At 36.6% G+C, this 24,821-nt stretch overlaps 1 protein-coding gene across 1 annotated transcript in view; it reads right to left on the minus strand.

Annotated features, from left to right (window-relative positions):
• Positions 1-24,821, minus strand: part of ABI3BP (ABI family member 3 binding protein) — a 281,220-nt gene that overhangs the window by 65,647 nt on the left and 190,752 nt on the right. Inside the window, 12 exon segments of the mRNA XM_068984735.1 lie at positions 3,052-3,129; positions 5,336-5,416; positions 6,216-6,263; positions 6,848-6,907; positions 13,277-13,351; positions 17,295-17,369; positions 19,656-19,688; positions 19,691-19,711; positions 20,439-20,486; positions 20,945-21,016; positions 21,660-21,716; positions 22,597-22,671. Coding sequence (XP_068840836.1) covers positions 3,052-3,129; positions 5,336-5,416; positions 6,216-6,263; positions 6,848-6,907; positions 13,277-13,351; positions 17,295-17,369; positions 19,656-19,688; positions 19,691-19,711; positions 20,439-20,486; positions 20,945-21,016; positions 21,660-21,716; positions 22,597-22,671 — 723 coding nt within the window.

Consider the following 24,821-nt stretch of genomic DNA (forward strand, 5'->3'; position numbering starts at 1 on the left):
CAATTTTAAATTAAAAAATAAAAGACAAAGACACATTGTGAGGATGTAATATTGTAAATATCATCTCGACATAGGTTTTGGTGACTGATAATAAAACTAATTTTAAAAGATAGCTTCATATCTAAAGAGTTTTATAAAATTGTTTAAAAAGAATACTAAAAATAACATAAAAAATAGACAAACAGGGATTATAGGAGAAATACCTTTAAGGACCTCTGTTCTGCCCAGTATTGGGGGAGGGAAAGAAGGGTACAAATTTCTCTGGGTGGTATAAAGATCAGGGGGCTGAAATAAATGATCAAAATGCCCCCTGGTAGAGGGACTTCCCTGGTAGTCCACTGGCTAGGATTTCATGATCCCAGAGCAGGGGGCCCGGGTTCTATCCCTGGTCCAGGAACTAGATCCCACATGCCGCGACTAAGACCCAGCGCAGCCAAATAAAGTAAGGATTTAAAAAAAAATGTCCCCAGGATGCCTCTGGCCAATGGATTTCTACCATGGGTTGAGATAAGAGGAGCAAAGGAGAGAAGTTTGAATATGTCAGGGTTTCAAATAGAGCTGCAGGAAATTGTCTCAGCAGACAAAGAAGCAAGAATGGCAGAGAGGGATGGTGCTGGAGATCCTACTAGCACATTCATGCTGTAGGTTTTAGGCATTAATTTTCTTTGGAGCACTGGGGCTTTACTGCTGAGGGCCCGGAGACCAAAAAGCACAAGGTACATGAATGGGTGGAGTGTGAAGATCAAGAGGAACAATTGCATTCTCACAGCATCTCTCAAGTTGCTGTGTGCCGTCTTGTGCATCTAATGCCTACTGTTAGAAGCACAACATGCTAAAAGCAATGCAGTGGATCAAGGTCCTCGTCCACAATGCTCAGGCACGCATTTATGAGGGCTGGGTCGAAGGCTGATCTAGGACACACAGGAGGGTGCTGTTACTAAAGCTTACCCTCTACTCCCAAGCAGGGTTACTGGCCTGGGTCATGTTGGAAATGCATTCCTGGTGAGCGCCCTTTAAAGGTCCTTGGCACAAGTCTAGAAAAGTGTGGATCCCAGAGCCACATAGGTTAGGTTAAGGATCCTCAGAACATAAGAAAATGATTAAAATGCAGTATGTTATATAAATATGTTAAGATAATTCATAGAATGGTATCAGATCTTGAAGATACATCCAATCAACTGTGAAATTAATCTATAAAGCCAAGTTCTAGAAGCAATTTGATAAAAATATTGATATTCCCATTAAAGTAAGAGGAAGCAAAAACAAGAAAAAAAAATGCCTATTATCTTTTATTCTCAATTCTGAAATTTACAAGTCTCTAAAAGCTGAAATCTTTTTCTCATTTGGCAATACAACCTGAAGAATATTTATCCTGTTTATTGTCAATACATATTTTGCTGTAAAAACATCAATGTGTTTGATTATGATAATCCAGCTATCTTCTATTAAGCCAGACATTAAAGAGGTTTGCAAAAACATTAAAAAATAAACATATAAAGATCAAGATGGGGTATGGATGCAATAGGATTGAACACCTGCTGTTAATCTCTGAAACTGATAATGAGGGTGTGGGAAGACTGCTGTTACACTAGGCTCCTTACTTCTTGCATATTTTTACTGCATTTTAAGGAGCATTTTATGCTCCTTGCATATTTTTTAAATAAATAAAAGTTAATAAAGTAAATAATAAAATTAACATTTACACCATTATAAAAAAGAAACAATTCAAAACACTTAGAAAATTTACAAGAACTACCCTATACCATAGTGAGTATTCGCAGTCATGTTCATTTAGAATAAGTACTGCTCTACTTATTATAAAATATATCCCTTAAAGGTACATTTCTTTTATTATCATTTCCTCTTTTTGCTATATTTCTTCTACCAATCCCTCCCTCCAGTATAACTGACAATTGAGTAAACTAAATTTGTCCTGCAGCTCTTTAAAATTTATTTGCTCTCATTTTGGGGGGGCTTCCTTCCACATGCTAGAGGTAGAAATGGGCAAATGAAGGTTATTAAGGGAAAAAAAAGGAAAAGAAAAAAAAAACGTGAAAATACTGGAATCTGCAACTCCTAAGTAAGAAAGAAGTATATAAAAAGGAAAGATGTCTGAGAGCATGAAGATGTGAGAAAAAGCTTTGTGTAAGTGAGTTGACTTCCCAAAAAGCAGAAAGAAGAAATAATATAAGGAAACCCCAGAGCAAACCTTCCTGGATGTTTTAATATTAATTCATCATTAAAAATGATTTTCTTTTTTTTTTTAATTTTTTAATTATTTTTTTTAAATTTTAAAATCTTTAATTCTTACATGTGTTCCCAAACATGAACCCCCCCTCCCCTCCCCTCCCCATAACATCTCAGTGGGTCATCCCCATGCACCAACCCCAAGCAAGCTGTATCCTGCGTCAGACATGGACTGGTGATTCAATTCTTACATGATAGTATACATGATAGAATGCCATTCTCCAAAATCATCCCACCCTCTCCCTCTCTCTCTGAGTCCAAAAGTCCATTATACACAGCTGTGTCTTTTTTCCTGTCTTGCATACAGGGTCATCATTGCCATATTTCTAAATTCCATATATATGTGTTAGTATACTGGATTGGTGTTTTTCCTAGTTTCCTTTCTCAGGCTGCAATATCAATGAGTTCATCAAGTTTTGGAGATAGGACAAAGAGGAAAAGAGGTAAAGAACGCAGGAGGAGAAGGAGGAAGGTAACGCAGATTGTTGTTTATCAGATCTGGAAAATGAGGCGAAAGAAGGCAAAGCAAGAAAAAAAAATAGGAGCTTACATTCTTAGTCATTAACATCAACTGCAAAGAACACTAGCCTTCAAAAGCAAAGCTCTAACTAAAGAGACTGTCTTTCCTACATTCAACTGGTAATCATATAACTATTACTACTTGGCTCATGTCCTGTACCTATGAAGTGAAACAAATTTAAACTAACTCACTGTGATGAAAATTCTGTTTCTTAAAGGAAAAGTTTCTTCCTGCTTAAACAAAGAAGGAAAAGCTACTATCCAGAGGTAGGAAAATAGCTTTACCCTGAGTCGTCTTTGCCAATTCAGTCATTCGTGGAATCTTCGTTGTGTAGAGTTCTTGGGTAGACTGGTCTGTTTCTGCTGGGGAAAACACAGTAAGATGAATGGCTTTAAATAAATATCATTAATGAACAAGTTAAGAAAAATAACAACAATAAAAAACCCCACACTCTTTTTTTCCCCATGCAATGATAAAAGGGTAAATTGTATTTATAAATATGCCTAGTGATCATCTTATTTTAAAGCTACTGGTACATTTTAATAACTCTGATTTATCATATTTACTGTCTCCTTAAACTTTTATATTAATGATTATTATAGGATCTCCAAAAGCTTTTAGTTCAGGATCACTGGTTAATGATATTGGACATGGCTATACTCTTGGATATGCCTCGTGTTTTATGTATCATTGCCTTCATGTTTCCTTCTATTTCACGAGCTTCACAAGTTATTTAGGGGAACTGGAAAAAATAGATCATAGAAAATAGTGTGCATTGACACCACATAAGAATAAATATTCTATTTATCTCACATGAAAATCAAAGTTTATTGACATACAGACACATTACTCCTAACAAAATAAACACTCCTATATTATCTTGAAATAATTACAACATCATACTGACAGAGCAAATTCTACTGTTCACCTTGCCACATACTGGATCCAAGGAAATATGTGGTGAAAATAAATATGCTGTCATCTTATTTTCTGCCTGTTTTATAATCTAGATTCTGCTCATAGATGATTGTGATAGTTGGCCCAATAAACTAAGATATAGTGAAAAAAAAAAGAAGCAAAAAACTCAGAAGTGGAACTTAGATAATTAACATATTCAGCAGTGGTTCTTGATAAGTACTTTTGACTTCCTCTCATGGGTAATGCTGACTTTGAGGGCCTAAGCTATAATAGATAAATATTTGGCAATTAGGATATATTCGCTCATTCAGTTTGAAGTATTTTCCTTCAAAAAGGATTCCTTTTAAAATGGGATCAGTGACTTTATTTCACACACAAAGACTGGGTTTACCTGAAAAGGGATGAAGGGAGGAAAGAAAAGCCACTGATTTAAACATAGCCACGTGGGATGTGGTGTGGACAGGGCAGAGGAACGAACAGACACAAGCCGGGAATTCTTGCTTTCCTGTTCACATTCAGCCAAGTCGCAGGCAAACGAGGGTTTCCCACACAGTGAAGACATTGATGCTGAACTCCTCAAAAGCATGGCCGGCTCATTCCAACCAGTCTTCCTGAGTCATCCATCCACCTGTGTGTCTCCAGGCCACCCACATGTTCATCAGATGAGTCTGGCTACCATTCTCTGTATGTGCCTCTTCCCCATCTCTCTTTAACCTGAAGAGCCCTTCATACCTTTAACTTTCATTCCAACTGGAAGACCTAGCATACATGCCACTTCTTCTGTGAAGCCTTCCCTGATACCCCCAAGTAGTTTGCTTGTTCAATGTGTCATTCATTTCTCTACGATCTCATTGTAATGTATAATATGAGAGTGAATTCCAGGAGCTCTGACAACTGAGAATGTGGCTTCCAGTTTGGCTCTGATGTTAGCTCTACAGTTTGGCCAGATTTTTAAAAATCTTTCTATGCCTCAATTTTCTAATCTGTAAAATGGGACAATAGAATCTACACCACAAACTTGTAATGTGTCTTAAATTTAAAAATATGTGTAGAACACTGGATAGCACAGAGGAAGCAGTTATTGCTAAATCCTGTCTTTGTATTAGATGGTGATCTCTCCAAGGTAAGTACTTACCTTTAAAGCAGTTGCATTTTGGGATTCCCACTGCTTAGAATTGCACTTAACACTATAAGATATTCAGATTTCAAAAATAAAATTTTTCTTCCCAAATGCAGTTTCAAATATGGAAAAGGCAACAAGAAAGTATAGCACTGATATACACTGGGAAGTTTTTTTTTTTTTTTATTCTTTAATTGGAGGGAAATTGCTTTACAAGGCTGTGTTGGTTTCTGCCATACAACAATGCAAACCAGCCATAATTATACATATATCGGGAAGATTGTTTTTCCTGAAATTTTGTTAAGATGTTTTAAAACATTCTCATCTTGTATTGGAAGTCAGCATAAATATTAGAAGGACAAATACACAGTTAATGTAAAAGAATCAAGTTAAATGGATATCTTTTACAATGATAAAAAGAGATCCTCTATTGTTTGGAATACCATGAACACACCGTATGTATGGCTACTTTAAGGGCAATTCCTAAAATGTTAAGTCCTCATTGGGCTGAATATCAAAGCAAAATTTACCAAGAGTGGTTTGTAGTTCCTCTTGACTAGTACTTGGTGAAATCATAGGAATCAAAGGGCTGCCTCGTGTCTCTAAAGGAGCTGAAAAGACAAGTAAGTACCAAGGCTGTCAATCTTTAGATTCAAAAGCCAGCAACCAGCCAAAATAATATTACATGAGATTCTGTTACTTGAAATACAAAAAGGCAAACATTAAGTGGGTCATGGAAAAGAAAGTTAAGTGTGCATGGAACCTGTGGAATATCAGATAATGGTTCTCAACTGTTTTTTTCCCCCACCTGGATAGATAATAAACAACATTCAGTTCTTGACACACTCCATGACCATGCCTGGTTAAGATGGGTATGGTTTAGACATGGTTCTAGGTCCGTCAGCTGCATCTCTCCCCTCCAAGAGAGCACACAGGATCACCCAGAGGAGAGGATATCATCTCTGTAGCAACCATCTGGAGTCCATTCAAATCTATTTTTAAAAATAAACCAGTGGCAAATTTTAGTATTTTGAGATATATAATAATTACTTGCCAGAGCCTTCCACAGCATGCTAGTGTGTTAAGGCCACAACTGAGAACCATTAAGCCAGCAGAAATGTTAATTATATGGGCATGAGTAAGGTGGGGTCATTTTGAACACAGATAAATGAGGTAGGTGAGGATGAAGGTGGTAATGAGCGTTCTTAAATTGGTCTTCAGAGCAAACCTTTAAAACAGTGAAACCACTGCCTTTCTATTCTGAAAAGGGTAAAAATAATGAGAATGAGAATGAAACAATGAAGAGGACTGAGAAGGGAGGATGTTTCAGTGTGATTGTTTGAGAAAGACCTGCAATCTTGATGGCAGCCAGGAAAAAAATTAGAGTGGGTCAAATGGAAAAACCATTACCTAGAGTTGTCTCTGGCAGATGGATTCTAAAGGTAACAGGTTGCAGAACTAGGTCAAAAGCAAACCAAAAAATATATTTATGAGAATTATTACCTGGTGGAGTAAACTAGTTTCTGTGTCTCTACAATGCACCCATCTGAACATTTAAACATTCTCATAGAGAATCAGAATAAATATAAGAAAATTCTATATATCAGGTGACACCCAGGGAACTTAGTTTAGCTAAAACTTTAAAGTTTTCATTCACTGTCACTATGAGGAAAATTTGGGTAGGCACCCATATTTTTAATTTAAAACTACATCCACATTTGGATGTAGCTATATTTACATCCTGAAAAAAGGTGAAAATGATTGACTCAGTTAATAATTATATCTTATAGCTTTAGCATGATTTCCTATTCAATAAAAACACTTTCAGGGAAAATACACTAATTATACCCTATTCTCTCATGAGGGGAAATATGTCAAGCAGATTGCATGATTAAATCTTCCTCTAAAGAAATACACATTTTCTATCTGAAATTTTCTCTGAGCTTCTTCTGCATATCACCCTCATTACAAAAATACATTTGCCTCAAGAATATTTTTTTGAAAAATACACTTCCTAACTGGGAGAATAAAAGTTCATTTACCAGGTTCGCTCTGAGAGACTTCGGGGTCTGGCTTATGGGGAAGGAGCACATCTCTTGGAACTGAAAGAAAAAGATTATGAAACACTGTGTATTCTAAATGCCATACCTGGAGCGAAACTCAACCCGCAGACATAAAACTCTGGGAAGCATGAATGAAGTAAAGATATTTTCACAATGGCTAAAACACTAAGGCAAGAAAAGGACTGTCTTTCCAAAATGGAAAAATGTCAGTGTATTAGGGAAGGTTCTAGTGGCAGTAAAACAAAGTTGGTCATGGTTCATTTTGAAGATTCCACTGAGGGGGAAAAAAAGGAAGAAGAAACTAATGTAATTAAACATAAGAAGGTTATCTCCCTAAGTTATCTTCAAAATAAGAAGTCAGCTTTTGTCTGAAGTGTTTAGCCGCCTTGTGATATTCCTGCTAAAATTCCACCAACAGAAATAGGAAACATTATTTTAAAGAAATGGGCTGAAAATAGGGAGAAATGGCAAGAGAAGCAAAACTCTTGAGGATCTAAAAAGAGAACAAAACTTTATTCTAAAGGGCATAGTAGGGAGAAAAATAGAGCAAAAGGAATCAGCCACTCTTGAGAAGACACCACAGGTAAAGTTGATGAGCGTGCTTGTTAAGTAGCAAATGTTGGATAAAGGTTGCCATTTTTGTCATTCTTAGTGATGTGGCTTCTAGTATCATAAGTATTAGGGCCTCCTGGCATGAAGACAAGGGAGACAAATGTATGTTAAACTACAGGCCTACTCATAGTCAATTCTGATCTGTGGTATATTTTTAATACCTGTGTCCAGTTCTACTTTGGAAAAATGTTAGGCTGGGAATTGATGCCTTATCTCTCATTGGGGAAAATATCAGGTTGACTTGCCTATTGTTGATACCAAATTTCTATGGCAAATCTCCTTTCAGGAGCAATATAATATATTTCTTTGACTCAGTTTCCCTACAAGGAAGTCCTTGTCAACCCTACTCACTCACTGAAAAGTTTTCCTACCACACTAAATTCATAAATAGCCTTAGGTACGCAGTGTAACTTTCTTGCGTCTTACATGGTGCTGGAGGGGAAAAACAATAGGATTCAGGCTAGAATTCTCCCTCTGAGAAAGATGAAGAAAATACTTTTGCACCACAAAGTGGACAAGCACAATTTTACCATTTGTGCAGAAAAAAGATCATATAAAATGGACATTCATTTTCTTTTATGGCTTTTGGAGATTTCATTTAATGTGGACGTCACATCTGTTCTTAGTCTAGGCCACTGAGTAAGTACCAGTGAAATCACAGTTGTGGAATCTGGTCCGTTGGAAAGAAATGTAACTCTATTAGAACTTCTATGAGCTAAAAGATAACGACCGGGAGAACTTGAAATGTGGATTTTTGTTTGTTTTAAAAAGGTTAACTTCAAAAAAGATTAGTGGTGGACAAAGCTAGAGAAAACCCATCATAATGGTGGGCATTTCACCACTGCTATGTAGTCTTTTTAAAGATGCAAGCAGTAAAACATGAAGGACTTCCAGCCGTAAATCAAACTAACTGTTTATCTGTAGGGTGAGGGAGAAGGCACTTTGATGTGGCTCTGCGAAGGTCATGGCCATACAAAGCAGCCTGTAGTTTATAAACATCCTAATTGCTTCCAGGGCTAGACTGCACAGAGAGGAGGTGGGATTAAGGAAGGGAAAAGCTGAGAAGAAATGTGCTACCAATAAATCCACCATATTGTAAACACATTACCTGCTGCCTGCCTTAGTTTCCTGAGGAACTCAGACAAGCATAATGTGGATTCCTGCTGCTGCCACTGGCACGTTTTAACCATGAAGTGATGATTTAACAACTGCCATACCAGACGTTCTAAAGCAGGTGAAATCAGTGGAAAGGAAAGAACTAGAAATATTCACAGGAAAGGGATGTGAATCATTCTCTTACTTGGTCAATGGCAGCTCCAAGAAATGCAACTTTTTTTTTTCTTTTCCCCTATGTGGCATTCTGTCGTGTATTAAATTGAATAAGAGCATGATTCTAAAAGCCTACATCTTCCATGCTGGGGGAAACGTATGAGTGTAAATCATGACAATTTAACTGAGAAGGCAGTTTTGATTTCCTTATTAAAATATTTACCATTATTATATTTTAGACCCATTTGTATTAGCCAATTTATCATTTATATTAACAAACAAATTAACTTACCAGTTATATATATATTAACTACCTTTTTAAATAAAGGGCATCTCTTCAAAGAAAAATTTAACTACCAGAAGACAACTGTGAATGGAAGTTTCTAATATGGACAAATGTGAATGAACATGCAAGAGGGTTCTGCCAGAATAGACGGGAGAATGAAGGTGTTGCTCTGGACAAATGTGAATGAACATGCAAGAGGGTTCTGCCAGAATAGACGGGAGAATGAAGGTGTTGCTCTCTGATGGAGATGGTGCACTAAGAAATCTTCAGTGAGTTTTACCCTTGCAACAGCCTACAAAGATATTGTCACAGATAAGTAATACACATAGGCCACACACCTCCTTCATGTCCAGAGTGCTACTGCCTTTATTCCAACCTTGGACCTGGAGGCACAGTCTGAGAGGCAGCAGGTCTTCCTCGCAGAGACCACTTTCAGAGCTTCACTTGTGCTCTTGTGTCGGCTTCCCTTGTGTCCCCTCTGGGACCTTTCACTTTCTATCATTTCTATTATCTTATATTTTTCTCTATTAATCCATACTTTCATTTATCTATGAATTCTTCGCTTTCCACCCATAAAACAACTCAAGAGTTCCAACATCCTAAAATTAGCAACCAGTTCCTTGACATGGCTTCCCCTTCAAACAATCCCTTTCTGACTTCTGAAGCACTGGCCCACAGGTTTCAGGCGCAGGCTTCTAGACCTGCCCTGTCAAAGCCAGTGGCTTTTCTGGCCTCCTCCTCCTCACTGTTACTCATGGCCCTCCTTCCCTGCCTGGCCTCCTGAGTTCCTTTTTCCTGGTACTCTCTGATCATTTGACAAATCTTCTGCTGGCTCCTCCTTCCTCTATCCACTATTTAAATGTAACCATGTCCTCAAAGGCTTTGATGTCTGATCTCTTATTTTCTCAGTCTGTACCTTCTCCTGGATGATATCATTCCCTCAACATTTAAGAACCTTCTATACATAGTAGACACATAGACACATGGCTCCCAAATCTACATCCTAAATACTGACTTCTGTTTAGAAAGCCAAAAATTCATTTCAACCACCAGTCCAACTGGCCCTCCAAACCTAGCACCTATTCCTCCCTCTGTGTTCCCTGCTTTAGTTAATGATATTGTCATCTACCACCTGCATAAGCCAGCTTCCCTGGTAGCTCAGTTGGTTAAGAACCCACCTGCGATGCCGGAGACCCAGGTTTGATTCCTAGGTGGGGAAGATCCTCTGGAGAAGGAAATGGCAACCCACTCCAGTAATCTTGCCAGGAGAATCCCCATGGACAGAGAAGCCTGGCAGTCTACATTCCATGGGGTTGCCAAGAGTCAGACACGACTTAGCAACTAAACCACCACCACCTGCCTAAGCTGGAAATCACTGTGTCCTCTTCCTCTCCATGACACCATTCAGTCATTGTCCGCATTCTAGCAATTCCATCTCCAAAAGACATTTCAGCATTCATCCCTTCTTTCCTAACTACAACAATGCTGCAAATCAGAATCTACCAAAGAGCAGTTTAGAGCATTTGCAGGGTTGGATAGCTTGCTGAAATCTAGATTTTTTTTTTCCCCCTGGCTTGCTTCCAATGACTGAAGTCTATCCAAATATTTCTGTGGTGACAGAAGTTTCCACATAGCCAAGACAGCCTTTGGTACGGAAACAAAATCTATAAAGAAGGCACAGCTCCGCTGAATCGGGCATCAGAGTGAGTCCTCTGCCCTGAATTTGAAAGCGTTTCTCCAAGGCAGATCAAAAGAAAAGCCAGTACTGTTCTGGCTCTGGACATGCTGTGTAGGCTCAGTGTGTCTAGATTCCTGATTAAATACCGTAGTTAATTTGACTGAGTGACTGGATATTCTCTAAAGTCTAACTGGATGAAAGCTGTGTTATGCTTAGGCATCTATGGAATAGAAGAGCTGTACAGAGAATCTGAGACTGACTAAAAATTCAATTTTGTCACTTCTGACATCACTTAGAATTGAGACAAACATCATGTTAAAACATAACTACGTCCCGATGTCAGTACATTTTACATCTTTACAGAGCATCTGTCTCTCTAGGATATACCAGCACACATTATGTTTACATGTAACTTACCCTGTTTTCTGAGGAGCCAATAAACAAAGTCATGGGCTCCTTAGGAAGCAAACCTGAAACTAGGTTCAGCCCCCAAACTGTTTGAATCCAGTCTGTTTAAACACTTGGGAGAAGACGGGAAAGCAGTAACGATTGCCTTATGTTTCTTCCTGTAGCATCACACCCATGGAGTGACAGGGGAACCCCTGATGGACACAACGGCAGGACCAACACCAGCTTTAGACACACAGTTCACACTCAGGTTTAGAGACACTTGGAACTGGAGCGTCAATAAAATAAGCCTAATGAAGGCTCCATGGGGAGCATTTGTGCTGCTGTTCCAAGGCTCAAACTTAGGAGTTAGAGTGTGAAAAATAAGGTATTGATGAAAGTAAGGTAAATATTAGATATTTAAAAAGAAGAAAAGTTTAACTATTAGATATATTACTTTAATGAGATTTATTACTTTTTCTAATGAAGAGGAAAAGTAATAAAATCACTCACATATACTGTCATTATCTCTGATGACTCCATCTCCGTTAACATATTTGTTCCACAGTTGAAAACAAGAAGTTGACCTTTTGCCAGTGGGAAGATAAGCTTTTTTTCTTATTGGTGTTTATAATATGACTTTTGCTTTTAGCGGTACAAATTTACATTCTGGACTTCAGGGCAAAAAGGCTCTTTGTGGACTATCAATACCTGCAACCACCTAATCATTCCACAGCAGCAGGAACATTCTCCACTTACATAACTAGGAAACCATGATAGCAAGTGAATTCACTTGTTTCCAAAATGCCATCCGTCTAAGCTACAGCTCAGAAAAGCTTTGGTTCTAGGAATGTTCTATAATCTTCTAGGACCACCTAAGAATTTATAATAATTGAACTTTTCTCTTTAAAAAAGGGGGGAAAACCTGTAGTATTTCTCAGATATCTGGCTAAAAATTTGGCTTGGCTTATTAGTGAACTAACAATGAACTACTTAGTGAAGCTAACAGAGGCTCCTATGATCACTTGAGGATCTGGAGAAATGTCTGGGTCCTTGCAGTCCCCACCTTAACTTCTCCCACAGATGCAACATAATCCACCCCCCTAAACAGGCAAAAACCTTTTCAAATGATAGGCAATAAATAGATCTGTAGCTATGCTATGATTTTTCCTGTGGTCATGTATGGATATGAGAGTTGGACTGTGAAGAAGGCTGAGCGCCAAAGAATTGATGCTTTTGAACTGTGGTGTTGGAGAAGACTCTTGAGAGTCCCTTGGACTGCAAGGAGATCCAACCAGTCCATTCTGAAGGAGATCAGCCCTGGGATTTCTTTGGAAGGAATGATGCTAAAGCTGAAACTCCAGTACTTTGGCCACCTCGTGCGAAGAGTTGACTCATTGGAAAAGACTTTGATGCTGGGAGGGATTGGGGGCAGGAGGAGAAGGGGACGACAGAGGATGAGATGGCTGGATGGCATCACTGACTCTATGGATGTGAGTCTGAGTGAACTCCGGGAGTTGGTGATGGACAGGGAGGCCTGGCGTGCTGCCATTCATGGGGTCACAAAGAGTCGGACATGACTGAGCGACTGAACTGAACTGAAAAAAAATCATTTAGTGTGTGTGTGAAACAAATTTCCTAAGCAACTGCTCCATGAACTGGGAAAGTAGAATTAAAAACAGACAACAAAAAACCTCAAATAAAGGGAAAAAAATCCTCAATGCTGAATAGTGTAAAATTTCTGAAGCCAAGAAAATGGCTAAACATCATTTCCTCCATTTGCAAAACAGTTTATCATTTTTGTGGGAAAATACCAATTCTTTATCTTATTTTGGTGAAACGTGAGCATCGCTTAGTTAACATTAGTGGGTTATATTTTAGAAGTCAGAAAAGAAAAAAGCATTCTACCCTTAATTCTAGGTAATTTTTTATAAGTCAGAAAAAAAGAGACGTCTTCTACCCTTGGCATAATTCTCTGCCTTTGGATTATATCAATGTTTACATAAATAATGGAGCACACATGTAACTCTTATGAACACTTTGAAATGATTATATCATGCATGACACAGAATAGTATCTGAACATAAATGAAATATGTTCATCCTTCCTCATGTTTCATTGCAGTAGAATGTGACAGTAGAATGCATTTGACTTAAACATGAAATAAAGTATTTACCAGGTGACGTATAGGACACTTCTGGACTTGGTGATGTCTTTGGCTTCAGAGTAACACGCTGGAATACCTTAGGAGCTGAAAGAGAGAGCTTGGACCGTGAGTTATTTGGTTTCAGCCTCTCCCAGTCATGCTTAGCACATAAGGTCTGACAAAGCATAAACCTGATTATTGCTTTTAAAAAAGTATTGAAACAGGAGTTATATGGAAAAATAAACCTGAAGCTCTAAAAGTAAATCAGTTAGAATTTCAAATACTTTTAAGAAAAATGAAATCTGAGAAACAGCAAAATTTGACTAAGGATAAAGGTAGGATGAAGAAATTTTGGAAACCTTTCAGAAGAGATAGCAATTAAATTAATCTAAGAGTACTCTTCTCTGGATGTTTGCCTGACTTCTTAAACCCATCCTCATGCCTTCCTGTGAAGAATGAGTTCAGTAAAGTCAAAGTGGGACCCCCGAAAGCATGTATGAAAGCAACTTAAAGTCAGATCAGCTACAGCAGAAAGGGAATGGGCAACGGAAGGGAATGTTTGGGCTCATGTTCTGTGCCTCTGGCAATTCTTAGGCTCTAAATAAACCTTTAAATGACACGTTTACAAACTCAAACCATCTTTCCACAGCTGTTCCTTTGTAGTAACAAGGTGCTAATGTAATAGATTTTTGTTTTGTTTTGTTTTGTTTTAGTCCTGGGGGCAGCGGGGGAAGAAAGGCCTACTTTATTTACATAGTTCATTTTACAGCTTCAAAAATGCTTTCATAAAGATCATGCCCTTTGATTCTCACCATAATGCTGAGAGGAAGGAATGATCAGCTTCACTTTGAAGCAAGGTTGGAGACTATTGCCTGGAGTCACATGGTCGTTAGGCACCAGAGCCAAGACTTGAACTGAACCCCAAGGTCCAGACATGATCGCTAGGTCCCAACTCTTGGGTTTCCTATATCCCAGCTCTGCAGGTCACATTTTTAACTTGCTCCTCATTTTTTAGGTAGACATAATAAACCTGTCCTAACTCAAACCATGACTGTGAGAATTCAGTGTGGATGTCAAAATGATGTGAAAGCTATACTCCTATAAACATTTCTTTCCACTTTTGGAGAAACTTTACAAATTTTACATTGAAAGATCTGAGTATATTTTGCTTTTCACATTGTTTGCCCCCTCAAAAATTAGGAGCAATTTTGATGGTTATAAGATTTCTAGACATACAATTATTAATAACAGGATTGTTCACTGTTACTAATGAACATAGGAATCTAAAATCAAACCTATATTTAATGATAAAATATTCTTGATGATTTCTTCCAAATTTTTGATCCCAATATGTCTTCAAAGGCCAAATATAGTAAATTTAAATTTTTCTATCTAATTTATCAACATAATTTAAGTATAAATAAGGCAGCATGCCCAATTATAGAATTTCATTCTGAAAATAGTGGTATATAAACAACTGCTTTGCTGTTTAGGTTGTACATGCTATGTTGGATGATGGCCTTATACCCTAAAAATAACAATTTGCATTTGGTGTTGCACATACGAACAGAACATTCTCCCATGTAAATGACCTTTTTCAACAACTAGCCGGGTGTAAGGGGGGAAGTACTATGAGAGTTTAAACATTTGTCTTTGAACTATTGAGTGATACACATATATACATACGAAACATCCTTGAAAGACTATAAAAACCTAGGGTATTGCTGGGATCTATTAAGCAAAGCTCATATTCTTCTGGGTAAGAGAGATCCTAATTTCACCCACTTTTAAGAGGAATACGTAGAATGAACAATTTTCCAAATCGTCCCCTTATATTAGGCCACCCTGACAAAGTTGGAAGTATTTGGGTGGCAGCTACTTTCCAGGGGAGATGCTGATGGACTGGAGTTTGCTCGGCTGGGACGGAATCAGGATGCTCTCTTGTTACAGTCTGCAGCCCCTCCAGGGTTTCAGAGTCTGAGTGGAACCACTGAGTGTATGCATCTGTCCATTCTGAAGCTGCTTATCTTGTCAAGAAAGGTTAGCTAAACGTCTAAATCAAAATCAAACAAGGTTGAAACTTAGAGTGTCATAATCGGAAACTAGAGTAAGGTCCTGATTTACTATGTCGATTTTTGTAAGTATAGAGTACAGCTCAAAAAGATAAAATTATGAATGCCTTCCTTCTTAGTTCTTATCTCCTTTACTTTTTATAATGTTGCTAACCAGGGCTTTATAGCCTCAATGTTTTAACTTCCAACACATCTTATTTTTCATCTGTCCACTTACTTTCCAACATTCATTGTTTTATGCTTTCTTATTTCTTTCCATTTCTCCTTTTCCTGCTACATTTATTCTATTCTTTATATTCACATAAAAGGTTGAGAGTTCCTTTCATGGTTTTAACTGTTGATTTCTTAAAATTAGATTTTAGTTTCCTATCCCCAAATTTAATATGCTTGCTTTTAAAATTCTTATTCTATTTATTTTTACTTATTCACTAATTCCAATTATTTTCCCCAGCATTTCTTGTATATTAACATTTCAAATTTATTTCCTGTTATTTTTAAATTCCTTATTCTTTCAGATGATTGTTGCCTTGATACCTTCATATACTTACATATCACACCCATATTATTTTTTAGCAAAGTTTTAGTAATTAAAAACACATTTTAAAATACATTAGAGCAGATTGAAAATCATTAGCTAGATGTGGTACCAGGACTTTCTTTTAAGGAGTTTTCCTTTAAAGAAAAAATAATGGGCAAAATTTCTCTCAAAAATATAGTAGAAAACGTTAATAGCTCTCAGGTATTCAAGATCATTTCCAAATCTAACAGTTCTTTTTTTTTCTTTCAGTAGGGATACTGAGATGTGATTAAAGATTCTGTGGTGGTAATTCAGAGCTATTACCTGGATCAAGCGTAACTTTGATGCTGCTAACATTTTCCTTTCCCCAGATCACTGGTGATAGTTAGGGTTCCTTTCCAGTACACTGGGTAGGTGCACTTCATATGCTTTTTGGAAATGGGCCATGTATAAACAAATTTAAATATAGGTGATTGGCTAGACTGTAACTACCTTGACCACAGAAGGCCAAAATTTTGTTTCACATTCCCAGGGTGTAGCACATCACCTGGCATGAAGTCAGCATGCAATAAGTATTTGTTGAGTGACTAACTGATGAAATGAACTAGCTAATCAGCCACTTCAGGATCAAGGGGTGATACAATTTTAAATTTAGAGGGAAGAGTGACAGGAGGACTAATGACAGCAGATTAGGCATGACTGGGTATATGCTTAGAGTAGGCGTCAATGCTGGAAATGTCTGGAAAAACTGATGGAGTCCAGAGGCTGGATGAGGACAAGAATAAAAATTGATGCAAAATGCTGAGAATCTGCAACTGATATAAATGAGAAACCAAAAGGAGGGAAGTATGAGATTTCTTTGAGGTATGTCAGGTTTATGGTAGCCTGAAATGGAGGTCTGCCAAGGCAGTCAGAGGAAATGAACAAGATCTTGGTTGAGAAGTCAGGGTTAATCATTCAAGTAAGAACCTCCATACTATTAAAAAATAGTTTATAATGACTCTTGTTTAGCTCCTTTCCAAAACTCATAGCAAAACAACCAAAGCAATATTATGTAAACATTTTATAGGAGAAGATACATATTAAAAATCTTCATGACCTAATGTTAAATAAAATTGACTGAAAGGCCAAAAAATAATTAGGGGACTGGTAGGTGAAGCACATTCAAGGATCATGGAAGGGTTTCTCAAATTAGGAGAAGCAAAAGGAGTAGGCAGGTTATTTTTTAAAGAAATCCCATATTTCTCTATCCCCTTCTCAAATAACATAAGAGTAGGGAAGCTTTTTGGAATAAGCCACTTTAATACTATACTTTTTGATAAAGTTTAAATATAAGTATTTATTAGGTTTCAAAGGAAGAGTTGTTTTATAAGGGTTAAAAACCTAACTTGCTATAATTCAACGGAGTAACTCTGCAAACATCAAACGTTTCAGGCCAGAATATAAAATAAACATTTACCTGATTGTGTTTGTGGGATTCTTGGATGTGGAGATGTTTTTGGTTTGGGAGGAGTTCGTGGTATCTGCTTGGAAGCTAAAAGAAAGGATACAGGTTCGGAGCTCTTGAGCTTCTCAAGAATAACAGTACCTAAACTTCTAGGAGCTCAAAGACGTTTGCTGAGTGACTGAAGACGTAAATATACAGCAATCAACATAGTTAAAGCTGGCGAAGAGCAATAGAATATAAGAAGATAATTTTCTTATTATAATAGAAAACAAAATAAGAAGGCACATTAACTAATATCTAAGATACTCAGCTGGCAAATGAAACTGTTGAAATTTTAGGATTATCTTCTTCAAATACCTATTAAATAGGCTAAAAATAAATTTCATAATAAAATAATTCATCCTTATTATAAGTTCACATTGCATTATCAGAGTATCCCAGTATAATATTTTAAGTACAGAGACACAATTTCTTCTAAATAAAAAGCATGTTACATTCCAAATATACCTAGAAGGTGAATATGTCTTAATAAAAGAGTTATGGAAAAAAATTAATCTTGTTAAGCAAAACATAGTTTTTATTTGTCATATTGGGGAGGAAAAATTGAACAGAAATTGAAAGGATACATTATTGAAGGAAGTTATCCTTTTGCTGGGCAATTCTCAAAAGAGTTCTAGGACATTCAGTGTAAAAGTCAATTTTTTCACTAAAAAATTAAAGGTTTATCCTGCTGGAGAAAAATAACGCAAGGTCACAGCTTGTGGAAACACCTGTTTGGTTGGATTAAGTGTGTCTGAGATAAAGAGAAACAAGAAGAAGTAGATGGTTTCCAAGGTCATGGAGTTTCAGACCCTTAAGATAAGCTTGCTGAAAATAAGAGTTATTAGATAAAGAAGTTGAGTCTGTAGAGACTTCTTCCTGATAATTAAAATATACAAAGCATGCAATGGTTTCAGTGGAATCTTCTCGCCTGTAGAAAGAGGAACAAGATATGTTGGCGATTATACTGGTTTAGGAGCCAGAGATTAAGAACTCACTTTGCTGATCATTTGGTCTACAACCTCGGGTTCTTCATCAAAAGTAAAGGATTTTTAAGAACCCTTCCAACCCTACAATTCTATACTTGTACAGTTTTCTTAGTCTTGTGATACTGTGACTCTGAATTGCTTTGCTTGCTGAGGTTCATACTGATAGGTTATTTGCAGCCTTGGGGTATAAGAGACCATCTGTACGTAAAGGTGTGTTATGAAGCAGTTCTATAAAAAATAATTCAGAATGAGATTGGTATCACTGGTAGTATCAGCAATTAAATATTTCAATAATATTAATAACCACAGCTATTAAAAAAACTTGAAAACGTTAGAGATAATAGACACAGATCCAATTAATACAGTCAGTGTGGAATTTTGGTAAAATTAAACTGTAGACACAAATGAAATGATGAGACTGGAGTGTCTGTGAGGATCCTACTATGAAGCGGGATCTCAATGAAAAGTTAAAGAATGAAATGAAAATAAAAATCTAATTAACATTAAAAAAAACAAAAAAAAATTAAACTGTAGAGTTTAATAGGCAAAGTTTAATGGGGCATTCTGACAATGAATAAAATTAATGAATAATTATATGAATAAAATTAATATCCATATCTCCTTTGGAAGTAGGGCCATATAAAATAGTTTATATGGACAATGAATAAAATTGATAATATGAATAAATTAATGAATAAAATTAATATCCATATCTCCTTTGGAAATAAAATAGAGCCATATAAAATAGTTTCATGGCCATTAAAATTCAAGTTTGAACTTATATATGATAAACTGCTGTTCTGAGAGAGCCTATAGACACTGAAAGACTTTTTTCCTTGTAAGAAGAAGTACATTTAGCTATCTGCATTGATGCTGTGTTTTCCTACATTTCAAATTCCGCCCAGGAAACCCTTATGACTTGCCAACTAACTGGTGTGATTTCAGTTTCTCTTATTTGTATCCAGTGAAATGGCCAAGCTGCCACAGGAAGGAGCAGAAGAAAGCAGTAAGGTGATAAAGCATTTAAAATTGGGATATTTATGTTTTAAAATAGAATATAAATGTTCTTTCCCAGAAATATTGCTATTTCCTATATGAAAGACTTGAGAAGTAGCTGAGAGGTGTGTTTCAGTTAATCCTAAATGATATTTACAACACTGCTATGGGACTGGCTAAGCATTATGGATTGAAAGAGGAACGGGGCACCAGAAAGGTAGGATCGCCCATCAGAGACTGTGAGCAGCAATCATGGCTTCCAACAGCTAGTCATAGTGCCCAACTATCATCTTCCTGTTCTTTTAAGTTCTGTGAACATTCACTTTCTACATGAAATACAAAACGATACTCAGCGTGGTCTGAGGCTCCTCTGGGCTGGCCTCTGGGGAGGCAGAGGTGATGTTTCTACAGTAATTGAAGGAACGGACCCAGGGTTACTATACTGCTTCATGCACCTTTAGTACAGAAAGGATGCTAACAAGCAGATTTTACAGAAAAAAAGTTGCAGTGAATACCACTCCTACTTCTTAATAATGTATTTAGTTTAAAAACTGCTGAGAGATGCCAGGTTGTAAAACACTTTCAAGGTAAGCAATATCCTTAATTTTTAAATCATCGCTCCACATTATTACCTCCCCCAATAATCCCAGAAAGATATGTTCAAGAGTAACCATAAAACAAAGTAATAAAAACTGTTAAAGCATAAGCCATTCAGCAGCACTGAATTTTGTTTAACAAAGAAAAAAATCAAACAAGTAAATCAACGTGATGAAATGACTGCTAATGAGAAGTGTGTTGCTAGGGCAGAAGGTATAAGTGGATCATCGTACAAAAATATATTATCTGAAATATTCAACATAAAACCAAACTGGCAGAATGTTCAACCTTAGGAAAAAGATGCTTTAGATTTGACAGTTTCAGTGACTGAAATAGCAAGAGGCCAAGATCTAGATACAAAGCTGAATGAGAGAAGACACTTTTTTGGACAATGGTTATGAAGAGAAGCATGTAGAAAGAAAATTAACTGTGATGAGGAAGAATGATGTTGCAACATGGATTCACAATGAAGGAGAACGTGGGTTTTCTGGTGATGGTGACAATGAGGACGAAAGCTGCCCGGGTATATCATTACCTAGCGTGGTCTCGGGTGGTTCAGACACATGTGTAATAGATTCCACAACTGCATCAAAACAAAGGAGAACAATTTTAACAACTGTAAGATGGTAAGCTGCAGTCAAGTATTTCTTTCTTGAATATCAACCTCATTCTCTTGGGGATCTACATCACATTTTTACAGATAGGACAACGGGTTAGGATAAGAAAAAAGTGATCTGAGAGGGACGTCCTATTCTATAATCCTCAACCTCCAAGATTTATGTTTTAACTGTCATTAACTGTCAAGTGTTATTATGTCTCAATATATAGATACCACAGAGAAACTGAAGTTTATTCCTGTATTCAGAAAGTCAATTATCATGTTAATTTTAGGAATTCAAGGATTTTAGAAGCTATGGCTCTTCAAAGCCATTGAACTGTAGAACAAGTACCCCAGCTTGGACTTTCATATTCTATGAAAAGTAATAGATACTAATTAGAATATTTTGAATAAAAGAATCAAAGCATGAAAACCTTTACCACCTTCTGTCTCTGGCTCCTCTGGCCTGAGTGGTGCTTTGGCGGTGGAATAGACATAATCTATTTCAGTTGGTGCTAGAGAAGAAACCGAATGGTGGGTTAGCGGTGGGCAGCCCATAGCACCCACTGTAATGGAACACTGTTTAATTTGAAAACAGAGGTTAATTATCCTAAGGAGATAGATTTGTGAGAATAAGTAACATTTAGGTAGAATATGAAGATGGCTACAATTTAAGAGGGCAGAAATGAAGGCAGTGTGTGGTGTGGAACACACACATGCACACACGAGCTAGCAGGATCTACAGCAATTTCCACCTGGAGCAAAGCAGATAACTTCATTTCCTTACATATTTTTGTTTAAGGATTCCAGTGAGAAAAAGACATAGAGTGAGTTCTTTGAAAGCATGAGGATGAATCCTAAAAATGAAAATGAAAAATAGGATGTGCATATTTGCATGAAAAGAGTGCTCAGAATATTAAAAAATGAAATTTTGCATTCAGAGTGAGAGGGAACTAAGTAAGGAAATTGTGACGCTTGCAAGCAGGCACTAGCACAATGTGCTGTATATAAAATTTAATTGTCAAGATTCACTGGATGAGCACAGGCAAGATGTGAGAAGCCATGAAATGTTACAAAGCATGAGGACATCCCAAGATGACTTCTGCAATGTGATGGAAAAGCACATATACCTGACTTCCCATTGGGGAACATTATTACCTATAGCTTCCTTTGATGACTCAGTGCTAAATGTAAGCGATTCCAGGACTTCAGAAACTAGCAAAAAACACAAAATGGTACAATTTATCAAGGATGACTTGTTGCAAGCATTGAATAAATTCACACAAAGTATTTAGACACGTGCCTTGTACTTTAAAGTACTCAATGTGAGCTGTTACTGTAATAACAATAGTACTATTAACACTAAAGGAAACCCTAATAACTGAATTCATAATTTTATAAGTACTGTAGGTTATCATTAACAACCATACGTTGTTCCATCAACATAAGCATCAAAATGCCATTTAACTAGTTAAGAGATACACAAAGGGGATGAAAAGAAATTATAATCCTGTTAGGAAAAAATAAACATCTGGTGTTTCAAAATAAATGTCAGAGGGTTGCAACAGCATTACTAAGCATAATCTTAAAAATTTGTTTTTAATTTTGAAGGGCAATAATGTTTAGGTTCATACTGTGTAAGGTGAAATTTTGTTATCTTCAGTGAAGTGAGAACTTTTTTCTTTCTTAATGGTCACAACTGAATGAGCATTCTTTTTACATAGCAGAACACAAATTTAGCTTACTACTGAAGAGAATCACAAGTTTGTAGCTTAGTGAAAAATAAAGGTAAAGAATAGAATCAGCTCTTCTAAGTGGTTTTGTTGACTACTTAATCAGATATGTGATTATTCTCTGATACAGAGTAAACCCAATGAAATGAAGGTAAGTATTTCTACACAGTTGAATAACAATTCATATGAAAATAATGTATTACTAATTTACATTTATTTGCAATCATGGAAAGAACATATGCCATATGTAGAGTTGTTAAATGCGTATTCTTTTGCATTTTTCAATGTTTGGAAATACAGTACTTGGGGTGTGTTCCCTGAAGCTCAGCGGTGTATCCAGGCAGATTAAATAATCTATTTACCAGGTTGACTTTGTGTCATTTCTAGGCTTGGTGATGTCACTGGCTTCAAAATAAAAGTTTGCAGTTCAGTGGGAGCTGAAAGAAGAGGGTCTAAGTTGTCAAACTAATTATGGATAATTTATGTCACAGAATTTAGACAAAGGTAGCAATACAAAGACCTTCAGAATCACAGTGTTACGAATAGGTATGCAGAAGAGATTGGCAAATTATGCATCCCTTAGTCCAGCCCTCTTCCTGACCTGTGAACTAAATGACTTTTACATTTTTAAATGATTGAAAAAAATTAAAAGAGTAATAATCTATGACATGTAAAAAATGGTATGAAATTCAAATAAGGTTTTGTTGAAACACAGCCACATGTACCAACTGAAATGACTCAAGGCCAAGATGTAAGTGATATACAAATATGCCTTGAATCATCTTAGTTTGTATGTGTGGCTGTGTTTCAACAAAACTTCAATGACTTCAAGCTACAACAGCAGAATTGAGAAGTTATAATAGAGACTGAATGGCCTCCAAAGCCTAAAATATTCACTATCTAACTTCATATTAAAAAAAAAATCACTGATTTACTGATCCCTGATGTTAATTATCCTTCTAGAAAAAGCAAGAGCCTATTCGAAAAAGTGAGAGTCTTAAAGATTATTGTATCTGAATCTATATTTCCACAAGGGCTTTCTAAAAATTTCTTACAGCTGATTTCAAGACAGTGTTATTAACAAAATATTCAATATCATCCAGGAGTATTTTGTTCTATGTTCCAGTTTGACCACCCCCTCAGGTACCATCAATATGTGTCAAAATGTTTTATTTTCTTGTTCTTACCATTCAAACTACCAATTTAAGTCCAAGTTATTTCAAAGCTCAACTATTCCCTGTAAGACCACATAGAACCTTGATTCCTTTAAATGTTTTCTTTCTATATTTTTAATCAAACAAGCTGCTTTTGTATAAGCAAGTTATCTTTCATCTAAGAAAAATTCAAGACTCAATTCTTCACAATTATATTGTACTTTAAGAGGTAAAACATGCCCTTACTTTTTTATCTCTATCTCTGTTCCACACCCCACTTTGCTCAACTACTAACATGGTGCTGGGACCACAGAGGGCAAGGAAATGGTTGCTTACCTAAGACAAAGAAGCAATGCTATTTTAAAAAGAAATTAATGAAATAGAATGCTAAGAGAATTGAATAAGATGCATCTTTTGTCAGAGACAATTCTTATGCGTTTGGCCCATATAGATCTCCTCCAACCATGAGCATTCTGGCCCATGTGCAACTGTAGAAATGCTACCTTCTCTCTTAGACAGCACAGAGGAGGGAAATGCAAGTTAGCAAGCCATATCACTGTCACTCTTGGGACCCAACTGCAATGGGCTGGAAGGACTTCTTGAACTAAAATCCATAGATTTTCTTGGTTTCAACTGTGGAGCTTAGAGAAGTTTCAAGTTTGTAAGAAGGATGTTCCCCCCTGCCCCATGTTTTGAAACTAAAGGAAGAAAATGTTGAGTTGCTATTGTATTGGTAGGTCTAAAAACCATCAGCATTGAATGTGGACCAATGTTTTCTAAAATATTAGATTTTCTTGGCTTTACTGCCTAAGTTTGAAAATTTCACTTTACTGTCCAATTTGTTCCTTATCACTGAGGGTCTTTCAGAGATCAATAACAAAATTTGTTAAGGATATAGATATTACTATGTATAATTAGATCCTCAGAGAGATTCCTACTTAATAATGATTAAGAATTAATGCTAAACTGTAGTGGAGAATAAGGAATAGTCAAGTTCGTTAATGATGGCTAAGCCTGTAAATTATATTCACTAGAACTGACTCTTCCAAGAAGCAACCTTTTAAAAATAATTTAATAGGGAAATCATTCCTTGAAATAGGAAGAGAATAATAAGAATATCACAAAGAATCTTAGAGAGTGGTTCAGAGAAATTTCATGGTACTTAATTATCACCATTTTATAGATCTACATACCAAATAGAAGGGGCACAATTTAGACTTCAGACTCTTCACTGAATCACATAATGAAATGCTAAAGGGGATTTCATGGCAGATAGATTTCCTGACCTGGATCCAGGAACATCTGTTGCAAATAACAGGTAGCTCTTGAATTAAGAATCCTGACTACTTATTAGATGAAGCATGAAACAGAATTACAACAGCAATCATAGGAAGCAGGAGCAATGGCCATGATAGTGATGGGGTGGGTTTTTA

The sequence above is a fragment of the Capricornis sumatraensis genome, chromosome 1, assembly GCF_032405125.1.
Source record: "Capricornis sumatraensis isolate serow.1 chromosome 1, serow.2, whole genome shotgun sequence".
Taxonomy (NCBI): domain Eukaryota; kingdom Metazoa; phylum Chordata; class Mammalia; order Artiodactyla; family Bovidae; genus Capricornis; species Capricornis sumatraensis.